General features: G+C 48.8%; 1 protein-coding gene across 2 annotated transcripts in view; it reads right to left on the reverse strand.

Annotated features, from left to right (window-relative positions):
- CUNH11orf65 (chromosome unknown C11orf65 homolog) overlaps positions 1-21123 on the reverse strand; it is a 72726-nt gene that overhangs the window by 19608 nt on the left and 31995 nt on the right. For both annotated transcript variants that reach the window (XM_077483960.1, XM_077483961.1), the window contains exon 7: positions 10469-10639. In XM_077483960.1, coding sequence (XP_077340086.1) covers positions 10469-10639 — 171 coding nt within the window. The remainder of the gene's footprint in view (positions 1-10468; positions 10640-21123) is intronic.

Below are 21123 nucleotides of genomic sequence, written 5' to 3' on the forward strand. Positions count from 1 at the left end.
GGCTGGGAGTGAACTTCTTTCGCCGGTCCAGCAGCTGGGGCAGGGACATTTGCCTGCTATAATCGGACGTGGGTGTACTGCTAGCAGAGTGCCCGGAAGCACTTGGCTGTGACACACCTAATTCTACACCTTCATTCCTCTCAGAGCAGGTTTCAGAGAGGACTGAAGGTCTAGTGGGGTTGGAGATGCCAGCTGATGAGGAGCAAGGAGAGGTCCGCTTTGTTCTTTGGTGTGGGTCTTTGAGGTACGCTTGCCAACGAGCTGCATGGCAGGTCAACATATGTCTGGTCAAGCATGTGGTGCCCAAGCGGCTGATGTTTTGGCCACGCGAGATACGCTTGAGACATATGTTGCAAATAGCAGCGGTGCGATCTGATGCACTCGTCTCAAAAAAGGCCCACACCAAAGAACTTTTAGAATAACGCGCAGAGGCAGCGCCCTGCACAGGCGGAGCTCTGTGGTGTGATTCAGTCGGTGTGCTGCCCCTAAGCTGGCCCCCGGAGGGCATCCTGCCTCGTTTGGACATGTGCCTCCTCCTCCTCTCTCCTACCAGGCACCCACGTGGAGTCAGTGCCCTCATCATCCCCTCCCTCTTCATCACTGTAGCAAACCTGGCAGTATGCTGCAGCTTGTGGAACATGACTGCCAGATTGCTGTCCTTCTTGAGCATCCCCTCTCTCTGCATTCACGCTGCTGCCTTCCTCTAGCTGAGTGTCATCATCAGAGCCTACAAAACACTGGGCATCCTCTTGGAGCATGTACCCAACACTGTGCTCAAAGAGTTCAGGAGACTCCTCAGGAGGACGTGGTGGGTCTAGGGAAGGAGTCACTGATGACATTGAGAGGAGGGAAGGCGATGCGTTGGCAGCTGCTTTGCTAGTACCCTGAGACTGGGTGAGAGAGGATGAAGAGGGCTTGGTCATCCACTCTACCAAGTCGTTGGCATGTTGCGGTTCAACATGTCCAGCTGCCGAAAAGAAGGACAAGCGTGTCCCATGGCCACGTGCTGATGACAATGCACGGCGTCCACGACCAGCACTGTTGTCTCTAGACACAGAGCCTGCTTGCCCTCTTTTATTGGCTCGCGCCTGTCTGCCTCTCCTTGCTGGCCTTCCAGACATGGTAATAGCCTGAAGGGAGTTGGGTAAAACAGCAGTTGGGTAGTGTATATTGTGCTGGAGGCACACAACACCCACTAACTCCTGCAGATGCCTTTATTATAGAACACCAGAGATAAAGAGGTATACTGTACTGGAGGCACACAACACCCACTAAGCCCTGCAGATGGCTCTATTAGAGAACAGCAATAAAGGGTAGATACAGGTGTATATTGTGCTGGAGGCACAAAACACCCACTAACTCCTGCAGATGCCTTTATTATAGAACACCAGAGATAAAGGGGTATATACAGATGTATACTGTGCTGTGCTGGAGGCACACACAACTTCCAATAACTCCTGCAGATGGCTCAAATAGAGAAGAGCTATGTAGGTGGATATAGCGGTGTGTACTGGGTACAGAGCACGCAGACAGCACGCACAAGCTCCTAACACTACTGACTGCAAGCTCTATTATAAAAGATAGATCACTAGCTATATAGTTGAGGTGAATATAGCGGTGTATACTGTGGTCAGGGCACGCAGACAACAACCACTACAGAAGAGTAAGATCGAAAATCGGCCGATAACGATCGATGTATACTGTGTTGAAGGTACACAGAACACCCACTAACTGCTTCAGACGCCAACACACTACACAAGGCCGCCGCGATGGCGGTCTTATATAGTGTGGGGCGTGTACTACACAGCCTGAGCTATGATTGGCCACAGGCATCCTGCCTGTGGCCAATCATGGCTCTCCTCGTTGCTGGCGCTGTGATTGGCCAAGCATGCGGGGTCACAGTGCATGCTTGGCCAATCATGAGCCAGCAATGCACTGCGATGACGCAGTGCATTGTGGGCCGTGAGCGCCACACGAATTTGGCGCGAATGGCCCATAACATTCGGAATTCGCCGAACGGAATTCGAACGTATGTTCGACTCGAACACGAAGCTCATCCCTAGCTGTGACCCAGGGGTCTCAAACTGGTGGCCCTCCAGCTGTTGCGAAAGTCCCACAAGGCATTGCAAGGCTGACAGTTACAAGCACTCCCTCAGGCAGAGGTATGATGGGAGTTGCAATTTCACAACAGCTGGATGGCCGCCATTTGAGACCCCTGCCAGTATGAGCAATCACAGTGACCACCCAAATGCGCTTTATCCAGTGCCATTTTTAAATAACTATTGACCACTTTTGACATTCTTTCTCTCATTTCACAGGTCTGACATACCCCCAGTAAGTCAGACCTATAGCTGTGCAATCAGCAAAGCTCTTCCTCTGTGCTGATTGGAGCTCTGGCTTTGACTCAGCATGGGGTCTGTCAAACTTTTGAAGGAGATCATCATGTTCACACACAGAGCAAAGGTCCCACTCATCAGTGTGCTGGCAAGGGACAGACTTTTTTACTTACTGATCCTGTTTTTATAAAGAAAACAACTTTAACCACTTCCCACCCGGCCAATGCATATATACGGCCGGGTGGGAGCCGTCTACTCCTGATAGGACGTTCAGGAACGTCCTTCAGGAGTAGCGGGATCGCGCGCGCGCCCGCACAGCGGCGCGATCCCGATGTGCTCGTGTCACCCGGACACGGCACATCTCAGATCGGCAGGAGGGCTCTGTGATTGGCCCTCCTGATCACATGACGGCCGTGTCCAATCACGGCCGTCATGTGATGTAAACAAACAGCCGGTTGCTAGGCAATCGGCTCTCCTCTCCTCACACGGAAGTCACCGCTGAGGAGAGGAGAGCAGAACGCTGCAGCCGGCTGATGATCAGTGAGTATGGGCTGCTTTTTACAGCTTTTTACTCACTGATCATCAGTGTAGTGTAAACACACAACACACCACACAGTACAAACACAGTCCCCACATATGTCCCCAAAACACATGTCCCCAAATAATAAAAACACATGTCCCTAATAATAAAAACATGTCCCCCACATATGTCCCACTAAAATCACATGTCCCAATGATTATCTGCACACATATGTACGTGATCACCTGCACACATATGTACATGATCATTTGCGTACATATGTCCGTGATCACACAAACCAATTATTATACACTTAACGGAATTTTTTTTACCAAAAACATGTAGCAGAATACATTTTGGCTTAAATTTATGACAAAATTTTATTTTATTGGATTTCTTTTCAAATAGAAAAAAGAAAATATTGTTTTTTTTCCAAATTTCCGCTATTTTTGCGCTTATATCGCAAAAAAAAAAAAACGTAGTCGTGAATAAATAACACCAAAATAAAGCTCTATTTGTGCGAACAAAATGATAATTTCATTTGGGTACAGTGTAGCATGACCGCGCAATTGTCAGTGAAAGCGCTAGAGCGCTGAAAGCTGAAAATTGGGCTGGGAAGGAAGGGGGTGAAAGTGCCCTGTATTGTAGTGGTTAAACACCATTTGTTTCAATGTACCTGTAATGTATTTAATCGAGAAGTTCACTTTCAAAAAATAATAATAAATGCACATTTCCCAAGGCGTCTTTCAGGACAGCACCTGAGAGATAGCGACTCTTCCCTCCTCGTTAGGAAACACCTTCTTCCTCCAGACTTTAAAGGGAGGCGCCTCCCTACCACACCTCAGTTATTGTGTTTCCTCCGGCCCGGAGGGAACATCTTCTGGGAGGGAGTCAGTTTCTCTCAGGTGTTCCTGAGGGACTAGGCTTCTTTCCCTTTTTTTTTTCCTCCTTTAGAGACCCGCTGTCCTCCCGACCTACCCACGCCTCGGCAGCGGTAGCAAGCGGGCTCCTCTTCCCCTCTTGTGCTCGGAGAGAGCCGAAGACTCGGTGGCCCGCACGTTCGTAGGCGCGACGGCGCGCGTGTGCCACCGCCATATTTTTTCCGGCGGTCGTGCCGGAAGTGACAGAGCGGGTCATCGGGTCGGCTGAAATGTCGTTTCCGGCGTGGATGCAGGGGGGAGGAGGGAGGACAGGTGCTGGTGCCTTTTTTCTGCTTCTGGTCCGGTGCAGCTGCATTATTGGAGTCCGGAGGCGGCGTGTAGCCACAAGTGGATTTCTGCACACCTGTAATGGAAGATTCAGCGTCTGCAGCGGTGGGGACAGGCACCAGCAAAGCCCAGGTAAGAGGCAGCGGTTAAAGTCTGCCTTCTTTTATTTCCTGGCGTTTGGTCTCGCTCTTTTTTCTTTCCCCCCTGGTGGCAAGGGGCCTGTCTGGGCACTAGAAGCTGACTGGTTTCTTCTCAGTGCACCTGTGTGGTGATCCCTATCAAGGCTGAGACTGGGTCTCACTAATGCCCCGTACACACGAGCGGACTTTTCAACATCCAAAGTCCGAAGGACCGAGTCCGTCAGACTATCCGATCGTGTGTGGGCTGCAACGGACTTTTGATTCGCCAAAGTCTGACGGACTTTAGAAATGAAGCATGCTTCAAATTTTCCCGACGGAACTCCGCCGGACCCGGTCCCCTTCGAAAACTCCGCTCGTGTGTATGCTACTCCGACGGACTAAAACCGACGCTAGGGCAGCTATTGGCTACTGGCTATGAACTTCCTTATTCGAGTCCAGTCGTACGTCATCACGTTCGAATCCGTCGGAGTTTAGTGTGATTGTGTGTGGCCAAGTCCGTTCGGCCGAAAAGTCTGTCAGAACTCCGTCGGAATTCCAGCAGAACTCCGACGGAACTCCTTTGGAAGTCTGTCGGACTTAAGTCCGCTCGTGTGTACGGGGCATAAGGGTTCCCTGGTTTTTTCCCTTTTTTGTCTTTTTCTTCATAGGCTAAGAGTTCTGACCCAAAGAAAAGATGTCCTTCTTGCAGGGCCAAGCTGGGAGAAAATTGGAAGAAAACCCTATGCAGTCCCTGCATTACTTCTTTAGTTAAGGAGGAATCTGCCTCTGTATGTGAGGATCTGGTGGCCTCTGTAAAGAAGGAGCTATACGCCACGATTCAGAATTTTCGTGACTCACTAGCAAACCAGGCTGCTAGTCAGCCTTCCACTTCAGAGTCTTCCCAGGGGTCTCTCAATCCCGGTATTGGAAGCTCTGCCTGAAGACCCTTCAGATAGGGAAAAGCAGTCCACTGCTCTTTCCGTTAAAGATTCGGAAGAGGAGTTGGAGGATTCTGAGGTAGCCCCCTCTAAATTCAAACTGTCCCTTTAAGAGGTCGATGGGCTCCTTAAAGCCATTCATGCTACGCTTGGTTTAAGTGAGGAGAAAAAGGAATTATCACTCCATGACCGCATGTATGCTGGGTTGGGTGTGCCTAAGGGCCGAACGTTCCCAGTTCATCCGGTCATCTCTGAGGCCATTAGGAAAGAATGGCAGGATCCAGAGAAAAAGCCCTTTTTCTCCAAAGCCCACAAAAGGCGTTTTCCTTTTGAGGAGGACCCTGCAGCAGTGTGGAACAAGGTGCCCAGACTGGATGCCGCCTTTTCCCAGGTTTCAAGGTCCACGGATCTGTCCTTTGAGGACATGGGAGTTTTGAAAGATCCGATGGACAAACGCATGGATCTTTTGCTCAAGAGATCATGGCAATCAGTTATGAGCAATTTAAAACCAGCAATGGCCACAACGTGTGTAGCCAGAAATTTAGAATACTGGATTAACCAGTTAAAGTCACATATAGCTGCAGATTCCCCCAAACAGGAAATCTTAGATTCTTTTCCTACCCTGACTGCGGCAGTGGCTTATGTTGCAGATGCCTCAGCTGAGGCAATTAAGATATCAGCCAGGTCAGCAGCTCTAACTAATGCTGCAAGAAGAGCCTTATGGCTTAAAACCTGGCCTGGTGACTCGGCTTCAAAGAATAAGCTGTGTGGGTTACCCTTTTCAGGGGACTTGCTCTTCGGCCCTGACCTCGATAATATTCTTGACAGGACGGCCGATAAGAAAAGATCCTTTCCGGTCAAAAAGAAAAAGCAGGTACCAAAACGTCTTTTTCGACCTAAAAAAACTCAGGATCAGGACGGCAAGTTGCAGGGGAGAAGGAAAAGTTGGTCCGCCCCGAAGCCGAAGGGTAGAGGCGGAATTCTCTTCCGTCCTCCTACACAGGCCGAAAGATCGCAATGACTTGTCTCTGCGGGTGGGCGGGAGACTACAAGAATTTCTTCCGCAGTGGTCAGGGATAACTTCAAATCAGTTTATCCTGACCACTCTCGCGCAGGGTTACTCACTCGAGTGTGTCAACAACCCCCCAAAGAGGTTCCTGATTACCAACACCCCGCGGGACCCGGTAAGGGCCCTGGCCATGAAGTCCTCTCTAGAGGAACTGATGCAACAGGGTGTAGTAGTACAGGTACCCCTGCAAGAACAGCAGGAGGGGTTTTATTCCCATGTTTTCCTAGTAAAGAAACCGACAGGAAAATTTCGGTTGATTCTCAACCTGAAACCGTTAAACGAGTCCATAAGGTACAGGAAGTTCAAAATGGACTCAATTTTTTCAGTCAGAAATCTGTTGATGCCAGGATGTTTTATGGCGTCGGTAGATTTAAAAGATGCATACCTACATGTTCCGATCTCTCCCCAGTCTCAGAAGTTCCTCAGGCTGGCGGTGAGGTTGGGGGGTGTGGTTCATCATCTCCAGTTCAGGGCCCTACCCTTCGGCCGGTCATCATCTCCCCGAATTTTTTTCCAGAGTGATGGCAGAAGCTTTAGCGCCGCTGCGACTTCAGGGAATCGCAGTTATTCCTTATTTAGATGATCTGCTGTTTTTCGCCCCATCCAGCGAGGAATCGCAGATCAACCTAGGCTCGCAGCCATCTGGAGACGTTGGGGTGGATTTTGAACCTCCAAAAGTCGTCCCTAAACCCATCTCAGGAGATTCGGTTTTTAGGGTATCTAATAAATTCGGTGGATCAAAAAATCTTCCTTCCCTTAGACAAAAAGGACAGGATTTCCGGTGCAGTGTCTTTATTACAGACCAGCCAAAATCTGACAGTAAGACAGGTTATGTCAGCTTTGGGGGTTCTAACTTCAACAATGCCAGCAGTCCAGTGGGCAAGAATGCATTTCAGGTGTCTGCAGGCTTTCCTTCTCAAATCTTGGGATCACACAGTGGCATCCCTAGAGGCAGAGGTAAGAGTGTCAACCCAGGTAAAAAGGTCCCTATGGTGGTGGAAAAGACAGGATGTCTTATCGGAGGGGTTAGTCTGGGCTTTTCCAGTCGAGAAAAGACTAACAACCGACGCCAGTTCCTGGGGGTGGGGAGCCCATCTAGGAACACGTTTCACTCAGGGGTCCTGGGCCAAAGAGGAGGCAATAAGGTCCTCAAACTGGAGGGAGCTCAAGGCGATTGCCTTGGCTCTGGAGTTGTTTGTTCAGGAACTCCAGTCCCATCACGTCCAGGTCCTAACAGACAATGCCACGGCGGTGGCTTATTTAAACAGACAGGGGGGTACAAGAAGCAGGTCGCTTCAGGTACTGGCCATGGAGATTCTTCGGTGGGCGGAAAGACGTTTGTTATCCCTATCAGCAGTCCACCTAAAAGGGGCAATGATTGCCGGAAAATGGGGATTACCAGAGGTGGACCTGTTCACCTCAAGGGTGAACGCCCAGGTTCCCCAGTTCTTTTCCCTGGACAGTCGCGATGGCTGGCTGGGCACAGATGCGCTAGCTTATCCATGGGAATTTCGTCTTTGCTACGCTTTCCCCCCATTTCAGTTAATCCCGTTAATTTTAAGGAAAATTCAGAGGGAGAAGGTGCCAGTTATTCTAATCACGCCCTTTTGGCCAAAAAGGGCCTGGTTTTCGACAGTTCTAGGTCTGGCAATCAAGCCTTGTTGGCATCTGCCCCTCAGGCACGATCTGTTGTTGCAGGGCCCAGTAAACCATCCAGGAGTGGCCAGCCTGGCCCTCACGGCCTGGTTTCTGAAAGGCAGCTCCTTAGGAGCAAGGGGTTCTCCAACCGTTTGATCTCTACCCTTTTGGCAAGTAGGAAAAGGGTTACGGGGGCCATCTATTCTAAGGTTTGGCAGCGTTATAAAACTTGGTGTTTTTCAGCCGCCCAGGTGCCAGGGAGCCTTGTCTCCATCTTGGAGTTTTTTACAAGATGGAGCAGACAAGGGACTGGCAGTTAGTACCCTGAGGGTGCAGGTAGCAGCTCTGACAGTGTTCTTAGAGAAATCTGTGGCCTCAGATCCGCTGGTGATCAGATCCTTTAGAGCCCTTAAAAGATCTAGGCTAGTTCCGATTAAGGTTTTTCCTAGATGGGATTTGTCGTTAGTCCTACAGTCTCTAACAAAGGGGCCTTTTGAGCCTCTTGTGGAGGCTTCCCTTAGGTTTCTCACATTAAAAACCGTTTTTCTGATTGCCATTGTCTCTGCACGCAGGATCAGTGAGCTAAATGCTCTGTCAGTTAAAAAACCATATCTTTCCATTTTTCCGGAGTTATTCTTAGAACAGATGCAAAATTCTTACCGAAGGTAGCTTCAGTTCAGAACCGTATACAGGACATAGTACTGCCAACCTTTTGTGTTAACCCCAAAGGAAATAAGGAGACTCTTTTCCATACTTTGGACGTCAGGAGGACTCTGCTGAGTTATCTAAAGAGGACTGAGTCCTTCAGACGTTCAGATTCACTGTTTGTACTTTTCTCAGGAAGGAAAAAGGGTTTTCAAGCTTCTAAAGTTACTTTAGCTGGATGGCTGAAATTGGCTATCTCAGAGGCATATTCCCAGGCAGGATTATCCCCTCCAGCAGGAATTTGTGCACACTCAACCAGGGCTCTGGCGTCTACGTGGGCAGAGAGAGCTGGTGCCACCCCTGAGCAGATCTGCAAGGCGGCGACATGGTCGAGTTTTCACACATTTGTGAAACATTATAGACTGGTGAGGTCCAGCCAGCGATCAGGCATTTGGCAGAAAGGTCCTGCAAGCTGTTGTCCCGCCCTAAGGGGTAAATTTCTGTTATCCTCTCAGGTGCTGTCCTGAAAGACGCCTTGGGAAAGACCAAGTTAGACTTACCGGTAACTTGTTTTCCAGAAGTCTTTCAGGACAGCAAACATCCCGCCCTATGGTATTATATTATGCTACGCTGTGACTAACGTATGTGTTTATGTGTTCCAGCCGGGGCCGGAGGTTCTCTTCTACAACTGAGGTGTGGTAGGGAGGCGCCTCCCTTTAAAGTCTGGAGGAAGAAGGTGTTTCCTAACGAGGAGGGAGGAGTCGCTATCTCTCAGGTGCTGTCCTGAAAGACTTCTGGAAAACAAGTTACCGGTAAGTCTAACTTGGTCTTTTTTGCAGGTGCATCTTTTTTTTGGGGGGAGAGGGACCTGTAAAGCATTGCACCCGCAAACATCAGATTGTGGATGCAATGTAGGGCTCCTATAGACTGTCGGTGTAAGATGCCTTCCCATACATTGTACATCATTTGGGCACATTGACAGAAAGACTCAATTAACTACTAGAGTGCTCAACCGTGCCCTGGTGGTTCATTGAGAAATACAAGCCGAGAGCTGCAAAAGGCTATTAATACTTGTAGTTTTCACATTCACAGAACTGTGAATGAAAGATGCGGCCTGCCTGGTTACCCACTCGTATTACAATGGCAGATCAGGAGGGTGCGGGGGGCCGGTGCTACAGTAACATGTTACACTCTGAATCGGTTACGAAATGGTGAACTTATCCTTTAAGTGTTATAAACCTAAAGTGTAATTGGGTTTTAAAGTGTATTTAAAGAGGAAGTAAACCATCAGCAAAGAAACTAAAAAACAAAAAACCCCGCAAGACAAAGGCAGAATTAGCTACTATGCATTGCATACTAGCTAATTATGTATCACTTACCTCAGATTGAAGCCCCCGCATCGGTCCACGTCTCCCCCTCCTACATGTTGTCCTGGAGTGACTTCTGGGTATCGCGTCGCGACATCACTCCACTCATGCGCGCGGGAATGGCACAGTACAACTGAAGCCATGGCATATAGCGCCATTGCTTCAGTTGTCTTAAGTGCACATGTGACGCATGACGTCGGCACAAAAAAATACAGGGATCTCTCCTAAACCGTGCAGGTTTAGGAGATATCCTTGTTAGCTACAGGTAAGCCTTAATATAGGCTTACCTGTAACATAAAGTTGTAAGCAAGGGTTTACAACCACTTTAAAGCCAAAACTTTTTATTTTTATTTTGTGTAGAGCAGGGAATGATTTTTTTTTTTGTCTCATTTGAAATATCGGCTTTCACTTCCTGTTTGCTCTGTTTTGGATTCTCTCTTTTTTTTGAATCCCCCTAATGGGGAAAGAGACGGCAATAAAACCTGTCAAGAGTTCTAACCCTTCACCACTCTAAATGTAAAAAAATTAAAAAAAAGTTTTGGTTTTAGGAACATTTGAAAGTGAAATGTGAGCCCTACTTATGTAGGCAGTAGGTTATTTCACAGCTGAAAGAAATCAATATATTTACTCCTCATAGTTGAGTGTGTTGGTCCAGTTCAGCAGTTCATCCACTTCCCAGTCTAGAACAGCTTGGGTGCCATGTTGCTCTACAGACTGAATCACACCTTGTGTAGCACGCTGTACCAGGATGGCGGTGTTGGGGTCTGTAGTCTGAGCATGAAGGCTACCTTCATAATACCTAATGAAAAATAATACAATAATAATAATACTACAAGACATGCACCAAATTTCATGGGCCAATTTAAATAAGTAATTGAAACTCTAATAAGAATGCATGAAATGTAGTAATCTACAGCCAGCAATCAGCTTTCAAAATGTCTATAGTAGTAAAAGATGATTTCTGATTGGTTGCTTTGTGGTATTGCACTTTGCACAATGCTGTTTGAGTTAGAAAATAAGTCAATAGTAACAAAGTACATAATTAGCAGTGGTGTAAGAAGCAATGACACAGGAAGTGACTCTTGCAAGCATAATGATAATACTGTGCCAGGCAACCAGGCATGGTGTATTTGTTGAGTTTGGGTTCTTAAAGCGAAGCAGACCAGGACTATAAATTGCCTAGGCTAAAATGAACAGATATCAGATAACAGTATTGGTCTTTAGACCAATCACTTTGAAGTCCTAGCCCTAAATATATACAGGAAGTCAACTTTTCTCTAAGACCCTCCACCCTCACCAAATACACTACACCCTGATAATGTAATTTAACTGTCAACTGTCAGAGCCTTTACTACCAATTGAAGTTCTAGCATTTGGCAGCTGAATGACAGGCAGGGTGTAGCGTTGGGGTGGGGCAGGACTTCTAGGATATCTAAATCCAAAAAACAAAAATTTTATATTTTGCAGGTATAAGTCCTTAGATGTGGTGGCTGCATTTGTTTTTTTTTTTTCAGGCTAAGACCATTTTCAGCAAGTACAGAAAATTCCAGTTGATTTTGTAAGAAACGCAGGGGGTTATTTACTAAAGGAAAATCCACTTTGCACTGCAAGTACACTTGAAAGTGCACATGGAAGTAAAGTCATTGTAGAGAGGGGGACATGCAAGGAAAATAAAAAACAGCATTTTAGCTTGTACAAGATTGATGATAAAATCAGCAGAGCTTCCACTCATTTCAGATCTACCCCTTAGATTTAGAGCGACTGCACTTCTAAGTGCACCTGCAGTGCAAAGTGGATTTGCCTTTTGTAAATAACCCTTGCAGTGTTCATGTAACTTCTTAAGTTGAATCCAAAAAGCACAGTCACACTAGACTGCCCCCAAAGAGTGGAGGAGTGGAGCCGCCCTAGGACAGAAAGGAAGTTATTCGCTGGATATCCAAATGAAAATTAGAGTAGATCCTGAAAAAAAACAATGCAACCCACCTCATCTAAGGACAAATTAGCTGCTATAGATTACATTTTTGGTTTTGGATTTTGATATGCTTTCAAATGAACCTTGGGAGAAGCCAAGGCCCTGCATAGAGCCTGTGTTAAGGCAATGAGGAATAATGTGAAAAGAACCCAGGTATTTGCAGATGTCATAAAATGCCTTTAGTTTAGTAGAATTCTTATCTTGGGTCACGTTCACGTTTTTTGTTTTCCTGCAATAAAAAAAAATACTACATATATATATATATATATATATATATAATATATCGTATTTATCGGCGTATAACATGCACTTTTTTCCCCTTAAAAGCAGGGGGAAATCGTGGGTGCATGTTATACGCCAATCCCCCGAAATTCTGAGCCTCTGGGCGGCTTTCAAGGTGACTTCCGGCAGCCTTCGGCTCTTCTCGGCGGCCGAAAGCTTCCGAGAAGAGCCGAAGGTGGGCGGAGGCCCGCCGAGAACTACCGCACGCTGCCGAGATACACATCCGGGTCTGTATCTCGGCAGCGGCATTTTTAAAAAATAAAAAATAAAATAGACACGGCTGCAATGGGGGACAAGACTGCACTGGTGGACAAGGCTGCATAAGGCTGCAATGGTGGACAAGGCTGCATAAGACTGCAATGGTGGACAAGGCTGCATAAGGCTGCAATGGTGGACAAGGCTGCATAAGGCTGCAATGGTGGACAAGGCTGCATAAGGCTGCAATGGTGGACAAGGCTGCAATGGTGGACAAGGCTGCAGATGACACTGATGGGCATATAAATGTAAGTTTTTTTTTTTTCCTTAAAATTCCCTCCTAAACTTGGGGTGCGTGTTATACGCCGGCGCGTGTTATACGCCGATAAATACGGTAAATGTAACAAGGTAAAATACCATTCAGATCAATGTTCTGCATCTAGCACAGGTTGAAAAATAGGACGGCAGACAGAATTAGCATTTTGTGCATTTTGAAATAAACCTGTCATGAAAGAAACAAGGAGGCCAACTGCTCCGTCTGACTGGCTGTTACATTGAACTTTTAGGGCAGATGTAGGCATCCTTGGAGAGGTGGCGATCATGAACAATCGGTAAAAGACCAAAGATCACCTTGGTGCACTGCTTTTGAAAGTAGATAATCTACAATATAAGGATAAAAAGTAAGGAAAGTTTGAAGATTTCCAGGGTTAGTAATAAGTAAAGCAGAGTTCACAGGTCAGTAGTAAGTTACACAGAGTACTGGGGTTAGTAGTAAATAACACAGAGTCTTGAGGTGAGAAGACTGTAACAGAGTTCAGGGGTCAGTAGTAGATAATTCAAAGAGCAGGGGTCAATAGTAAGTAACACAGGATCTAGAGGTGAGAAGAATGTAATGCAGAGTTAAGGGATCAGTGGTAAGTAATGCAGAGTCAAGGGGTCAGGAGTAAGTAATGCAAAGTGCAGGGGTCAATAGTAAATAACAGAGTCTAGAGGTGAGAAGAATGTAATGCAAAGTTCAGAGATCAGCACTAGATAATGCAAAGTGCAGTGGTCAGCAGTAAGTAACGTGGAGTACTGGGGTCAGTAGTAGGTAATGCAGAGTTCAGAGGTCAGCAGTAAGTAATGCAGAGTGCTGGGGTCAATAGAAACACAGAGTCTAATGGTAAGAAGAATGCAATGCAGAGTTCAGCAGTAAGTAATGCAGAGTGCATGGGTCGGGAGTAATTTAATTCAGTTTTTAGGTCAGCTGTGGCAGGAGGCAGCTCCCTTATTTCGTTCTTTCACAACAGGTTTACTTTACAGAGGAGCTAAACTCTTGAAACTGTGCCTGCGGTCTTCCTACAAGCAGGGAGCCCGCAGCAAAGACAGAAAGAAATAGGCGAAGGGCGGGCATGACTGGGTTAACAGTGAAGAATGAAAGGCTAGAGGAGGGACTTAGGTGCCGAGGGGGACGGGCTGGGGCAGAGTTTATTTATACTCCCGGTGCATCATGGGAGTTTAACAGAAGGTCAGGGGAAAAGTTCCTTCAGCATGGCGTCGGTGGAGCTGCTCATGGCTCGTTTAATGGAACAGGCGGCGGAGAGGGGGGATGGATGGCTGCAGGACACTCTGGAGGGCTTGTTGCAGCGGCCTGTGGAGAAGCCTGGCGGGGAGGTGAGGAGCGGTACCAGGACACGCCGATCGCGGCCGCCGTAGCGTTTTTCTCAGGCCCGGGAGGGGGGCGGGGTGGGCGGCGGTGCAGCGGCACGGGCGGCGGCGCCCCCAGCCAAGCGGCAGGCGGCTGAGTGTCCAGGCTCCCCTCACAGTGATCCCAGGATGGTTGGGGCGGCCACGCGGGGGAGGCGAGGTGCGGAAGAGATGGCGGCCAAACACAGACAGCGGGGTGAGTCGCGGGATGCGGGCCCCGCCCCCAGGACGGATTCCAGAGCGGTGGTGGAAGGAGTCGGCAGGGAGAGAGCTGGGGTCCCTGGGCTTGCTGTTGCAGCGGCAGGGGATGCTCCACGGATGGCCGGAGGACGGATGGGACCAGCAGATGCCAGAGCGGAGGCTGCCAGGTCTGTGGCTCCAGGCGCCAGATCTGGAAAAGCCGTCCATAAGTCGGTGGGGGGGCACACGGCGCGCAGGAGGAGTCGCATGTCCGCGGCTGCAGCGGCATCCAGGTCCGAGCTGTCTGGTGGGCCGTCGGCGTCAGAAGATGAGGAGTTGGAGCTGCGGGACGAGGATGATTCGGAGGGGGTGGACGAGCCGGCCCCTGCTTCCAGGAGGAGATCGGTGGTGGAGAACAGACATTCGGCTGATGGGGCATCGCCTGTGCAGCCTGGTAAGTCCCCTCTACGTATGGATGGTGTGTGTGATTCGGGTGCTACGGGGGTGGGGGACGTGTGTGTGGGGAGGCTGCGGGTGATGGTGCAGGGGGGTCTGGGGGTACCTCTGTGGGTTTGCTGGGATTTTTGGCAGGGATTAAGGAATTGGTGTCCAGGTTTGAGCAGGGTGAAAGGGCTGTGGCTGGGCCGGCGGCAGCGTGGGTGCCGGCCTCCGTGGAGGCGGTCGTGACAGGCGCTACGGTGGCCCCGCCGGTGGTGGAATCCCTGCCTGGTGGGAGCACGGTGAACGCGGCGGTGGGGGCGGCGGTGGCGCCCCCAGTTGGAGAGAAGGTGGCAGTTGCAGCCGATCAACCGGGTCGGCAGGACATCACGCGGCTGGCGGACGCAGCCAGCTGTGAGGTTTACGTGTGTTTTGAGGGGCCGTTAGGGGCTCATCTTAAACAGGAAGTGCGGGAAAAGCTGTGGAAGGGTGAGTATGTGGAGATATTCTCCCTTCTGCCGCTGGAGAAGTTCAACCTGGATAGGGTGAAGCCGGACGACTCCAAGAAAGAAGATGAAGAAAAGCGTAGGTATAGGTTGATACCGCGAACGTTTTCAAATTGGCTACAGGCATTCGCTATCATGGCGAGCGTCATAGGGGAAAAGCAACCCGAACATTGTTCGGCGCTTTTCTGTTATCAGGATGCGATAGGGGAGGCCTATCGGGTTTATGGTGGCGCGGCTTGGCTTCGTTATAACGAACAGTTCAGGCAGCGGAGAGCGGTGAGACCGGCACTACGATGGGACCACAAGGACATCAGCTTGTGGATGCGATTGATGACGTCGGCGAGGGCCCCGGGGCAGTTTTTTTCAGGGGGGGGCCGGCGGACCTTCGTCCCCGAGACAGTCGGCCGGAAGTAAAAAAGGGGTGTGTTGGCAATACAATTCGGGGGTGTGTAAGTTTGGGAGCGGCTGCAGGTTCAGGCACGAGTGTTCCGGCTGCGGTGGATCGCACCCGGCGTCCAGATGCTTTAAGCAAGGAACGGGCCGCCCTGGAGCAGCTAACAACAAGAGGGAGGACCCCGGTGATGGTGGAAAGGATGCGGATTTCTCGGTAGGTATCCGGATAGGGTGGCGGCTCAGGTTTTTTGGAATTGGGTTTTGTACAAGGTTTTTGGATTCCGTGTTCGCTGGCGGTCGTTCCCCCGTTGTCACCCAACCTAAAGTCAGCGCTTCAACATCCGGAGGTGGTTTCTGAGAAGCTACGGAAGGAAGTTGCATTGGGTAGGATGAGTGGCCCCCTTTTTCAGCCCCCCCCCCCTTGGTCGGACTTGGTGGTGTCTCCACTGGGTGTGGTGCCCAAGAAAGAGCCTAATAAGTTGAGGCTCATACATCACCTATCCTTTCCCAAGGGCGGGTCGGTTAACGCTGCGATTGATCAAGAAGCGTGCTCGGTGTCATATACGTCGTTTGATGCAGTGGTGGGCGTTGTTGGCCAAGGCGGATGTGGAGTTGGCCTTTCGGTTATTACCGGTTCATCCGGACAGTTTCCGTTTGTTGGGGTGCCTTTGGGCTGCCGGGTTTTACGTTGACCACTGCTTGCCAATGGGTTGTTCGATTTCGTGCGCGTTGTTCGAACAATTCAGTTCCTTCGTGGAATGGGTGGTGCGAGATGTGTCCGGGGTGAATTCAATTATTCACTACCTGGATAATTTTTGTGTATAGGGCCGGCGGGTTCTAAGCTCTATGCGATTTTGTTGGCGACACTGCAAAATGTTGCAGGCAGGTTTGGCATTCCGTTGGCTCCGGGCAAGACGGAGGGACCTCGCGCGGTCATCACGTTTTTGGGCATTGTGCTTGATTCCGAGGCCATGGAATGCCGGTTGCCGGAAGGTAAGCTGGTGGACTTGAGAAGGGAGATCGCTGAGTTGTTGGGTGTGAAGAAAGTTTAGTTGCGGGTCTTGCAATCAGTGCTGGGCAAGCTCAATTTTGCTTGCCGCATTCTGCCAATGGGGCGTGTTTCTAGCCGTAGGTTGGCGGCTAGTACTGCGGGGGTTCGGTCTCCTACGCATTTTGTGCGTTTGGTGCGGTCACACAAGGAGGACTTGTAGGTGTGGAATACCTTTCTGGAGTCTTTTAATGGCAGGGCTATGTGGATGTCGGGTCGGGTCGGCAACTTTGATCTGGAGCTTTTCACTGATGCTGGGGGTGCTTCGGGTTTTGGAGCATTTTTTTTTTTCTTCAGGGACGCTGGTGTGCGGGCCCGTGGCCCCCTTCATGGGTATATGCGGGATACACCAAAAATTTGGTTTTATTGGAACTGTTCCCAGTGGTTCTGGCGGTGGAGCTGTGGGGGGCAACATTTCTAGACCTGAGGTGCGTTTTTCACGTAGACAACTTGGGTTCCAGTGGGAGCGATTTCGGGAGTTGACGCCAGCTGCGGATCTGCATGGCACGCCATGTCCCGAAGGACTGTGGGAAATGGCTTTGGGCGAGTCTCTGGAGGGGAGTTTGAACGGGTCTAGGGTTGGTGGCTGTGAGTGTGCTGATCGGGGAGATTTCCCCTTCCCTGCGGTGGTAGGCTGGAGTGATGTTGGTATGTTAAAAAAAAAAAAAAAAAAAAAAAAAAAAATAATTAGTTAGGTGGGGATTTGGGTGGTGGTTTTTATCGTTCAGACATTTGTTTTCGGTTAGTGGTTTTGTTTTTCTGGCATGGGAGGCCATAGTTGGGGATTTTGTACTATGCTATCAGGTGCTGTGGTGGATGGCGTGGGGTAGATGTTTCAGTCGGGTTTTGGGGACTCAGGGGTGGTCTCGTGATAAAAAAAAAAAAAAAAAAAACATTAAATAAATAAATAAATACATAAATAAATAAAGAAACACACGGCACGTAAATGTAATTCCAAAAAAAAAAAACATAGAACGCCAGGACGACAAACTGCAAGGGGAATGTGCTCACTTGATGTTTGCGTGGGTCTGCGCTGTGTCAGGGGTATGGTGGGTGAGTTGGTGTGTGCATATGATAAGGGGATTAGGATTACCTGGTGGGGAGTTGGTGTGGTTTGTCATGCATGGTTCTCTGTTTTCTTCTATTTTCCGATTCAGCGAAGGGATTGGTCTGGATAATGGGCCATTCCTATGTGTGCTGGGGGGCACGGAGGGGTGATGCTAGGAAAGGGGGCAGGCAGCTGGGTTTTGCTAGGCGGGAAGTCTGCGTTAAGTGGTTTGGCTTCCCCGGTATGTTATGGGGGAGGTTGGTTTAGGAGGTGCCCGTTTTGCGCTACGGGACAGGCCCCCGGATGTTCTGATCATTTATGCTAGGGGTTATGATCTGGGGTCGCGATCCAGGATTGACCTTACCAGAGACATTAAAGTAGATGTGGGGCGGTTGATGACCGATTTTTCCTAAACCGGTCATTGGATGGTCGGACATGGTGGCCCGCACGACATTGCGGTTGGCCAGGTCCGTGGTAGGAGTTAATAGGGCCAGGAAGAAGGTGAACAGGGCGGTGAGCAACTTTATGGTCAGGAACGGAGGTCTGGCCATCCGGCATTTGGAGCTTGAGTTTGAGACCTGGAGGTACCTGCGAGCGGTTGGAGTACACCTGAATGATGTAGGCATTGACCTATGGACTCTGGGCCTGCAGGACGGCATAGAAAGAGCGCTTCGGGTGTGGCGGGGCATTCGGGAATAAGTAGGTTACTCCCTCATGCTGTGGCGGGTGTTGGTCTGTGCAGGGGAAGGAGATATGGCAAAAGTAAAGTTCAGGAACTATCGCTGGATGGGTCCTGATGGTGGTTTCCGGACAACTAAGGTTAGATGGAAAGTGTTATGGGGCACTGCGGACAGTGTTTGTCTCTGAGCCTGCTTGTCGGCTTGAGGCCTAATATTACACTTGGAGAGGGACCGCAGTGCCAGTTGGTTATTTGGTTATTTGTTTTAGAAGTTTACAAAAAGTGCCTGCACAGACCATTGCCAGATAGTATTTTATAACTGAAGTTTTATAGTCATACAGAATTTTATTGGTTTATTTGTTATTTAAAATAAAGTAGGCCGCTACGGCCTTTGTTACTCCGACCCGGTGTCGTCTCAAGTTAATGGGTGGATAATAGGGTAAGTTTGGGGGCTTGGAATGATTCATATCTGGTATACAACAGTCATGATCTTCAGAGCCTCAAGCAAGGAGAAGAGAGAGCAGCACAGTAGTGACGTCACCAAATCTCCTGAGACCAGCAGTCAGAGGCAGTAGAGCCTTAGCTGTCACACAGCTTTAAAGAGGAAGTAAACCCTGATGAGTTTACTTCCTCTTTTTTTCCCTGCAAAGGTAAAGCATAATGGACTACTATGCATCGCATAGTAGCCCATTATGTGTCACTTACCTGACACAGGAGCCAGCGAAGTCGCGCTGTCCCCTGTAGTCCGCCGCATCCATCTTGCTGGTGGCGTCTCGCAGCTCCGCCACTGTCATTCGGCGAAGCCGCGATGACGTCACTCCCGCGCATGCGCACGGGAGTCGACAAATGCGGCAGCTCCATTTTTGGAACTGCCGCGTTCAGTGCGCCTGCGCGCCACTGTATACGGCGCATGCGCCGTAGACAGCGGTGCCCGTTTTCGGGCAAATATCTCCTAAACCATATAGGTTTAGGAGATATTGCTTGGACCTACAGGTAAGCCTTAATCTAGGCTTACCTGTAGGTCAAAGTGGTTTGTAAGGGTTTACAACCACTTTAAGGCTGTAGGTACAGGAGTGCCTAGGCACACTCACATACCAGGAAATTCACTGCTATTTTTCTGGAGGAATTCCAGATAACGGTACAACTTTTTCAGGGTACTGAGTAGGCACAACTGATATTTCTTATGTTCTCTATATCATAGCAAAGCTTCACTTTTTGAATTGAATTCCACTTCCAATTCAAGTGAGATTTGGTGCAAGGAGTTAGGAGGCACGTATACAAATTTAAATGCATGAAACAAAATGAAACACAAATGAATGCATGTTCCTTGTGTTGCCAGCGTTCATGATTTATATTTCTGTATAGACCACTTCCTTCCATCAGACTCCTTTCCTGAGTGTGTGCTAAAATATCCCTACTGACCTGAACCATTAAATTAGATAGTATCTACACAGGGGAGAAATTATAAAGAATCCGTTTTTTTCACATTATTCATCTGCTTAATTTTCTTAGCAACTGTCCGAAATGTACAATTACATTTGAATATCATTTTTTTTTTTAAATGCATGATTTACAGTAGTAATTAGGTAGTTATATCAGACTGAACATATTTTCTGCAGGCGGTCCTTGTACAACTCTTTGTAAATTTCCCCAATGGCCTGCATAAAAAATAAATGAACACTTTTAGCAATGTATCATTGATGTAAATGTTTTGGATAAAATTCATAATGGTCTAATTAAAGAAAGTATATACTTAATATATAATTATACATAATGTTGCTTATTTTGTCAAAGTAAATGTTGATGAGCAAGCATTATTTATTATAATCATTTTTTTTTTTTTGGATAAAAGGCTTGCCAGAGAAAACGCCACCAGATGGCACTATATATACAGTCATCGTCATTCATGGACACATCAAGTTGGGTTTTCAGGATTCTTAGTTCTTCCACAGAGGGGACACAATGTGCTGTTCCTACACAACCCTGGTACATTCTAATCTGAAATATTACATTTTAAACAGCATTAGGTCTTAGGATATTAGACCTTAATTAGGACTAATATCCTTTATTTATAAAGTACAATTGTATTAAAAACCCACAGCTCCTGAGTAGGGTTGCCACCTGTCCGGGATTCACCCGGACAGTACGGTTTTTGAAACTTGTGCCCGGGTCTCTGACCACCTGAGACCCGGGCACATTATTCACTTCAGACCCGCCAGTGTCATTAGTGCAGTGGCGGCCGTGTCTCCTCGATTTCGGGTCCGCTCGGGTGCAGCACTGCTTGACGTCTGCTAGTGCTCAGCTGTCTGAGTGAGGGACAGGAGTCGGGGATGCAGAGGCGGAGCCTCCATGGTGCTCTCCTCCAATCCCCTGGCTGGCTGCAGAAGGGACAAGGAGGTGGGCGGAGCCTCCCTATTCCCTGCTGCTCTGAAATGTGTGAAGAGATCACGCTGGGACTGCAGACAAGCTTGTAAGGTAAGTTTTTTCCATGTCAGAATTACAAAGTAATCTAACCCCCCCCTCCTTCCACCATACACTATACACCCCCCCCCTCCCCACCCATACACCTTCCTCCCCCCCACCATACACTATACACCCCCCATCCCCACCATACACCCCCATACACTATATATACACCCTCCCCCCACTATACACCCCCCCCCCCACAATACACTATACACCCCCCATCCTCCCACCATACACTATACACCCCCCACCATACACCCCCATACACTATATATACACCCCCTCCTCCCACCATACACTAAATATAAACCCCCCTCCCCCCACCATACACTTATACACCTCTATACACTATATATACACCCCCCTCCCCCACCATACACCCCCCTCCCC

This window comes from Lithobates pipiens, unplaced genomic scaffold, assembly GCF_037356315.1.
Source record: "Lithobates pipiens isolate NorthernLeopardFrog02 unplaced genomic scaffold, aLitPip1_a1.2 Scaffold_16, whole genome shotgun sequence".
Taxonomy (NCBI): domain Eukaryota; kingdom Metazoa; phylum Chordata; class Amphibia; order Anura; family Ranidae; genus Lithobates; species Lithobates pipiens.